This window comes from Triticum aestivum, chromosome 1D (genome assembly GCF_018294505.1).
Source record: "Triticum aestivum cultivar Chinese Spring chromosome 1D, IWGSC CS RefSeq v2.1, whole genome shotgun sequence".
In the NCBI taxonomy this organism is placed as follows: domain Eukaryota; kingdom Viridiplantae; phylum Streptophyta; class Magnoliopsida; order Poales; family Poaceae; genus Triticum; species Triticum aestivum.
The window spans coordinates 44,893,800-44,901,962 of record NC_057796.1 but is presented as its reverse complement, the minus strand read 5'-3'; the positions used below and the strand labels follow the sequence as shown (position 1 = coordinate 44,901,962).

Here is an 8,163-nt window from a genome sequence, read left to right as displayed (position 1 = left end):
AGAATGTATCTCCTAGGCATGAAAGCTGTCTCGATTGCACCACCGAATGGGCAATACGTGTCAATCTATTGGTGCCCACTTTCGTGAATATTTTGAAACTCACGTTAAGAAGACATATTGGCCTGAACTGCTCGATCCGAACTGCCTCTTCTTTCTTTGGCAACAACTAATCATGCCAAAGTTAAGATGAAACAGTTCTAAATGACCGTGAAAAAAAATCTTGAAACATAGGCATAAGATCATCCTTAATAATATGCCAACATTTCCTATAGAATTCCGCGGGAAACCCATCTGGTCTCGGTGCTTTATTCGGTTTCATTTGTGAAATTGCACCTAGAAACTCTTTCTCGGTAAACGGTGCAGATAGAATATCATTCTCCTCCGACCGAAGCTGAGGGATATCTCCAATAACAAACTCATTAAGGGACACCGTGCTCGCTTCCGGAGGCCCGAAAAGTTGTTTATAATAATTAGAGATATAAGCTTTCAGATGCTCATGACCCGCAAGTGTCCCTTCGTCCTGTTCAAACTATATATTTTTTTCTTCCTATGTTTCCCATTCGCAATCATGTGAAAAAATTATGTATTGTCATCCCCTTGGACAACCTTAAGCACCTTAGCACGCAATGCTCATTTGAGCTCCTCTTCTCTAAGAAGAGCTCGTAAGCGTTGCTCGGCTTTGGATTTCGAGCTCTGCTCGGCTACATTAAGAATGTTTATTTCTGCTTTTAAATCCAGAGCATCTATTAACTGGGTGAGTCGCTCTTTTCTTGTTTGTATATCTCATTCTCGTTTCTGGCCCAACCCCGTAAGAATTGTCTCAGATGTCTAATTTTATTTTGCCATCTCTCAATACTTGATCGTCCACTAACAGGCTTCCCCCATTCTCGTGCAACGATCTCCATGAAGTTTTCTTTCTCGAACCAACCTAATTCGAACGAGAAAGCGTTCTTGTTCTCAATATGGATTGCGTCTCCCGAGCCACTAGTAATGGTGTGTGGTCTGAGATCGCCCTCTGCATCGCATGCACCGACACTAATGGGTACTTTTGTTTCCATTACACACTACCGAGCACCCTATCCAACTTCTCATATGTTGACCATCGGTTTTTATATAGTTTAAAATAATTCAACAACATACACGCCAAGTGCCCGGTTCACCTCCGCGCACGCAACAAGAAAATCTTGTTATTTCCCTCCCACGACAACTAAAAAGGAAGTTCGACACATGGTAATTTACCATGCACTCGTGGCAGTGCTTCTCTGAACGCGGCTGTATTTTCAACTCAGTGAGCGCTTCTGTGGCGAGGACGGCAGAAAGAGCAGAAACAAGTACATATCCAAATCCAACCACTCGGAGTAACAGTACCGTACAAGCTTAATAATAATCAAACTGTTTTTCGGCATGATTAATAATAATCAAACTATTTTGCCTTGCTAGTCCCTGGTGGTTACTTCCTTTGATCGACAACAAGACTCCGAGCCACCCCGCGCGCTTTTACTTTAACTGAAGAAAGGAAAGTAAAGCGAGCCGGCCCAACAGGGAGCAGGGAGTTCCCTGTTTTTGCTTATTTTTAGCATTTTAATGAAAAAAAACAAAAGCGGGCTGTCCCAGCGGGGAGCAGGCCGTGCGCCGTTTGTGAAAATGTCACCAGTCCCTCCATCCTTTGCCACGTCGACAATCTTTGTTTGACAAATAACCTCAGGGTTTAATTTAGACCGGGATTGCATAGTTCAGGGTTCAATCGATAGGGATTCTGACTTGAGGGTTCATTTCGCCTAACCTCTACGAGTTTAAAGTTTAAAATGGACTTTTTCCCTTTTTCGGAGACATAAAAATTTTCACGTGACACCCAAAACAGCGCTTATTTCGGCTCAGAGCAAAGGAGGCCCTACTTCACTCCCGAGCAGAACAAGGCAACGGCGTGCCGCCTGCCGGAGAAGGAGACCTGCCACCCCTTTCGCACATCTCACTTGCTTTCCTCCTCCAGCCAGCCGAGCAAGACGAGGTACCAGACTAGCTCCTAGCAGCGCGGCGCGCACGTGGTTGCTATACTCGTCTTAGATCCATGATCCATCCATCCAAGCTTCACGGCGGGGGTGGCAACATAAGTGTTGTTGCCTCTCTCATCCTTGTTCATCGGTTCTTTGGTCGGTTTCTTGAATCAGAGACGGAGGTAGAATGAAATTGCTCTGTTCTTCACTTCTTCTGCTCTAATATCCAAACACCAATTTACGAGGGAATGAAATTGCAGGTGGGCCACTCCAGAAATTTTTTGCAAAGACCTCGCAGATTGGGCAACTCTCTCCTCTATGGCTGAGGGTTGCGAACTTTTGAAGCAAGAGAGGAACCGGCTAATGTGGTTTTCTCCTTGAGTAGGCCTTCAGGGCCGCTTTGCACGAGGGATAGCCCTGGTTTTTTCATGTTTCTTAATTTTTCTTACCTTTCTGTGCTATACCTCTTCGGTTTAGCTTTTTCTGTAGGCTGTGTTAGCTGATGTGCAGTTTTTCCCTCTACTTGAAGAAAAAGCAGAGCACCTGCTGGTTTGGGTCAAAAACAAAATGCAGCTGTATTTAGGCGGTATATTACAGGATACAAAAAGTAAATCTACAGCTCTTCCTAGCTGCAAAATTCAAAATAATCATGTTTTACACTTTTTATACGGAAAAATGAATCGCTTACACATATTTGGAAGACGAAGCCATTTTGTAATGCCAGTGACAGCCACTTATTCAGTTACATATGTAAAATTCCTTCTTGCAATAAGTAATGATAGCTTTTAATCTCAAGGACACTGATATTAGTTGGTATATCATGATGCAGGCAAGCTGCCACTACCTGTTCTACAAATCTTGTCTTCATATGCTGCTTGCACATGGATTACCAAGGAAACAATCTTAGTGATTTCTTTCAAGCTAATGGGCATTTGGTACTTAAAAGAGTGGACAACAACTATAAACTGCGGTCCTTCACTGAAAAGGAGATAGAGCACATTACAGACAGATATAGCACTTCGCTTGGTAGTGGCTTGTTCGGTGATGTCTACAAAGGAAGATTAGACGATCGACGTCCAGTCGCAGTAAAGAGGTACAAAAATGGAACCAAGAAAGAGGAGTTTGCCAAGGAGGTGATAGTGCATTCCCAGATAAACCACAAGAATGTTGTCAGATTGTTAGGCTGCTGCACGGAGGAAGATGCCCTTATGATTGTTATGGAGTTTGTCTGTAATGGAAACCTCTACAACATCCTTCACTGTAGCAATGCTGATGGTCCTATACTCTTCCCTTTGGACAAACGTTTGGACATCGCCATTGAATCAGCTGAAGCACTATCATGCATGCATTCAATGTACAGTCCTGTCCTTCATGGTGATATTAAACCTGCCAATATACTGTTGGATGAAAAGTACTTGCCAAAGCTATCTGATTTCGGAATAGCAAGGCTGCTTTCTACTCATGAGGCCCAGCGTACCAAAACTGTTATTGGTTGCATAGGTTATGTAGACCCTTTGTTTTGTCAGAGTGGGATTCTAACTACAAAGAGTGATGTATACAGTTTTGGAGTTGTTCTATTGGAAATGATTACCCGAAAGAAAGCGACGGACGGCGCTACTAGTCTTACTCAATGTTTCGCCGAGGCAGTGGGAAGAGGGAAGAAGGTGAGACAACTGTTTGATGCGGAAATTACCTATGACAAGAAGAAGATGAAATTGGTCGAAGAAATTGTGAAGCTAGCAGTTACATGCTTGAGACTGGATGATAAAATGCGTCCGACAATGGTTGAGGTAGCAGATAGACTTAGGAGGATTAGAAAAGCTCTCCCGAAGCACAAGGGTGAAAGCTCTACAGGTAATTAAGAATGTACGCTGCTATACTTCAAAGTTTACATGGCTTAATTTTTACTTTTTTTTTGTGAATAGGCTTAATTTTTACTTAGATACTATCGACAAACGCAGATAAAAAAGAAGGCATATGTTGTAGGGTGGGATGCGAAATACACAACCTTAGCTTCTTCTTTTGTAACACTTTATGTGTAGGATTTAAACATAAGTAATTTCAGTACTTGTTTGGGTGAAAGGCAAAACACACAAACTTTAGTTTCTTCTTTTAAGCACTTAAGTAACTAAATACTCCCTCTGTTCCAAAATACTTGGCGTGGTTTTAGTTTGAAGTAAAACCACGACAAGTATTTTGGAATGGAGGCAGTACATGATTATTGATTATTTAAGAAATTCTCATTTTCCTGTTAGCATGGCCATCATGAAATTCTTTTTCTTTCAATTATGTTAGGTCTCTAGTCTCATTTGTCGTTTCAGCATGTATTAAGTCTTTTTAGAGTAAAGTGCATGGAATGTATTAGAACCTCAGTTTCAGTACGAAGACGTGGAGTTTGAAGGCACCTAATGCATTTTACTTTTCTTCTAATATTATGCATATTTAGGTTAAAGATGCACCAAGTTTGCCAATAAAAGGGCTGGAAGTGATGAGGAGTAATAAAAACCAACCCCTTCGTCTCGTCCGCTCCCGCGAGGGGCGAGGCGAACTCTAGCGTTCTCCTCCAGCCCCTCCCTCCCCCCCCCCCCCCCCCCCGTTCCTCCCCCCTCCTCGCCGGCGCTGGCTCGCGCCGCCGTCCAAAGCCCGGCTGGCGGCGGCGGCGGCGTGGCATCTTCCCACACCTCGCGGCGGGCTAGCGCGGGATAGCGCCACGACATGGAGGCGTGCCGTTCTGCAGGATGACGTGCGGTGGCGGCGGCCGGGGCAGCACAACAGAGGCGTCCTGGGTTGGCGGCTGCTCGTCAAGGGCGTGGTGGGGCGTGCCAGCTCGGGCGGCGGTGGTGGGCATCTCGACCCAGATCTGGACCGGGCGGGTGCTCAGGACGGCGGCCAGCATGCGACGCGGGCCGAGACGCCAAGGGCCGGCCGGCGGCGTGCGGGGCTGGGTGGTGCGACTGGCTGCTTCGGGGGCTGGCCAGGTTCCGCCTGGCTCGCGACGGCGCTCCGGCGGGCGGGTGGCAGCGGTGCGGGGCTCGCGGCAGCGCCCAACATGTGTGGGCAGCGTGGCTCCTGTGCGCGGTCGGCGGCGTGGTGGGCTTCGTGGTGGTGGCCCCGTGGCGGCGGGGGCCTGCAGGGAGTTTGGGCATCTCCATCTATGACCTGGATCGGCCATGTTTGGGGACCTCGATGGCGTCCCTCCCCTTCGGCGACAGCTGGCTCGTCCTGGCGTCGGTTCGTCCGTAGGCGGCTTGTATCGGCCTTTGCCCCCCTCCTAGCCTTCCAGTCGCTATGTTTGGCGAAGGGCTGGCCTTCTCCAGCTGCGGTCCATCGTTCGTCTCGCGCCCAGTGCGCAGGTCCGAGCTCGTCTTGCGCCGGTGCCGCAGGACTAAGCTCGTCTCGCGCACAGTGCAGTAGGACTGACCTCGTCTCGCCCAAGGTGGTACGGGACCAAGCTCGCCTCGCGCCCGGTGCTGCATGACAGGTCGATGGAGGCCAGGTGGCCGGCCTATTGGGTCTCGGCGCTGGGGGTCGCCCAGGGGTGCGAAAGGTGGGACCTTTTCGCTCGTCTCTTTGGTTGGGTTAGCGGCAGGGTTTGGGTGAGGTGGTGTCAAGGTCTTGGATGTCGGGGCGGCGGCCCTGGTGGTGGTTGCACGGTACTCTCGGGCGGAGGCCGTGGCTTGGTGCTGCCCGGTGGCCATGGCCGTGTGGGCGGCATGGTCGCCGGGGTGTGGCGTTCGGTGGCGGTGAGTTTTGGCTAGGGTGAAAACTTGTTCTATCTTCGGACGGATCGGCGGCGGCGAAGCTCGTTCCCTTCCTGAAGGCGTCATCGCGGCTCTCATTGCCCGTCGTGCGGCTCCGGGGGAAACTTTGATCCTCGGATTGGGTGGTGGTGGCGCTCCGGTGTCGTATCGTTCCTGAAGGCGCCGCCTTGGAGCCCACGGTTCGTCATATGCAGCTTCATCTCTTCGCGATGGTAGTGCTAGGGGTGGTGTTGCCGCGCTCAACGCCTATGTATCATGTATTGGATGTGTGCGTGTGTTGTGGTGACATACATTTGTACTGGGTTGTTGGAATCGTGCTTTATATATAAAGCGGGGCGAAAGCCTTTTTGGATAATAAAAAGGCTTGTATAGAAGGGTACATGCCACCGTAGTTTTGTCATTCCCATTCCGGTGTGCTACCACGGTTCATGTCCATGTCAGCCGCATAAAACACAACTTACTCTAAGCGTGTCCCACAACTCACAAGTAATGAAACTTTACCTCCTCATATAATACTGTTGTTTATTTAAGGCTCCCCCTATGCGGACATCAATAATTGGCACATAAGAAGAGGAAAGGCACAGGATGTACCAACTATTTCCCTTGATGAAATGAAGAAAATAACAAGGAACTTCAGTAATGGTGCTCTAATAGGAGAGAGTTCACAAGGCAGAGTTTTCTTCAAAGTGTTAAAATATGGACCGGAATCTGCATTCAAGTCTTCTCAAGAAATTGATTTAAAGGTTATGGTTCCGAGCCTTGTCTTTTCACCATTTCAATTGACACTCTTCATTTATTAGTACAGCAAGGCCTTGCCTTCTAACTGGCATATTTCTGTGGCAGGTTGAAGCAATTCGAGACTGAAACACGAGAACGTTGTCCAACAACTTCTCGGATATTGGGTCGAAGGAGACGAATATGTTCTTGCATATGAGTATACATCGGGTGGCACCTTGCATGATATCCTTCACAGCAAGGGTGAGGAATTATATGTAAATTTTTAGTTTGTTATAAAAACATGCAATATGCAGCGTACCTTTCTTTTATTGAAGGGAAAAATAGTATGTCAATTCAACACTAGCTATGTAAGGAACAGAGCAACACTCAAAAGAACTCACCTTCTATGAAACCTTCAATTTTAAAAAACTTAGTTTGGTGTGTCTGGTATGTGATACGAGTGCCATGTCTGCCGATATTCTTCTGGTTTATGGTCACAGGTAAAAAGGGTGTCTGGGGAGCCAAGTCAAGGGCAGCTCTATCATGGATGGAGCGAGTGAAGATTGCCTTAAGTGCAGCAGAAGGGCTGGAGTTCCTCCATCACAAGGAAGAGCCTCAGGTCACCCATGGTAACATCATATCCAGCAACATACTTCTCTTTGACAACGACATCGCAAAGGTTGGCAATGTTGGTACCGCCAGTGTGCTGGTTCGTGAAGACATAGGTAGCTGCCACAGTTTTAGACAGGGCCTTGACGCGGATCGTATGGATGGTCTTTGGTTTCACCAAGATGATTACCATGTCGATGTATATGCTGCTACTGGGCAGTGCAACAAAAAGAGTGATGTATACGCCTTCGGGGCTGTGCTGCTGGAACTTTTAACTGGTCGTAAGGCAGTTGATCATACACTACCCCACGGCAGGCAGAGCCTCGTGACATGGCTATGCACCCTTGGTGAGAAGGGCCTTTGCATCCATTGCTACCATGACCCCTTTTTATTGGTATGCCTTGATTTATAGGTGTATAATGTCTTAATAAGGTGCATTAGCTAAACTGTTGATGACTTTGATGCACAGGCATACATCAATTCTATGGAAGACTATGATGTTGATGACTTTGATGCACAGGCATACATCAATTCTATGAAAGACAATGTGTTAACAAAAGCAAGTTTTAGTGAAGATGAGCTGCAGCGATGTGTGGATCCAAGGCTTGAAGGAGACTACCCTCGCAATGCTGTTACCAACGTATGTATTTTATCCTGAACTCGACCATGTTTAACCGAGTAAACTGGCGGTGAATCCTAGGCAATGTCCCAGGAGATGTCATTTTTGAACCGTTGTAGTCTATCCACCAAATAAACGATGGGATTTAATCTCCATTGCTATAAGAGTTGATTCAACGGTATTAAGAAAAAAGGTTTCCCCCGCTTTATATTATAAAACACCAACACTAAGCATCCAACAAGTCATGTTCAAAGTACAAGCAAGTCTCAAATCATCGCTGGCACAGCAAGACAAGGCCCAAAAGAGAAGAAAAGAACGTCTAATAATCGGGCTTGATTCAACGGTATTGCCCCAAGTTTGTCAAGGTACCCCCTGTTCCAATCCCGACCATCTTGTACCCCCAAGTTTCAAATTTGTTCGCCACTTGCGAAGGGAAGAAGTAGCACCCCACACGCTCCTAGCA

At 47.2% G+C, this 8,163-nt stretch overlaps 1 protein-coding gene across 2 annotated transcripts; it reads left to right on the top strand.

Annotated features, from left to right (window-relative positions):
* Positions 1-2,466: 2,466 nt before the first annotated feature.
* On the top strand, positions 2,467-7,635 carry LOC123164720 (wall-associated receptor kinase-like 1). Of its 2 annotated transcripts, XR_006482609.1 has the most exons (4): positions 2,467-3,848; positions 6,287-6,498; positions 6,599-6,733; positions 6,973-7,635. XR_006482609.1 is itself a non-coding variant. In XM_044582275.1 (3 exons), the coding sequence occupies exons 1-3, from the start codon at positions 2,876-2,878 to the stop codon at positions 6,617-6,619; spliced, it is 1,206 nt and encodes a 401-aa protein (XP_044438210.1). In that variant the 5' UTR covers positions 2,467-2,875; the 3' UTR covers positions 6,620-7,635. The 2 variants fall into 2 exon arrangements, 1 of the variants encoding a protein (XP_044438210.1); XM_044582275.1 differs by having other exon boundaries at positions 6,599-7,635.
* Positions 7,636-8,163: the final 528 nt, after the last annotated feature.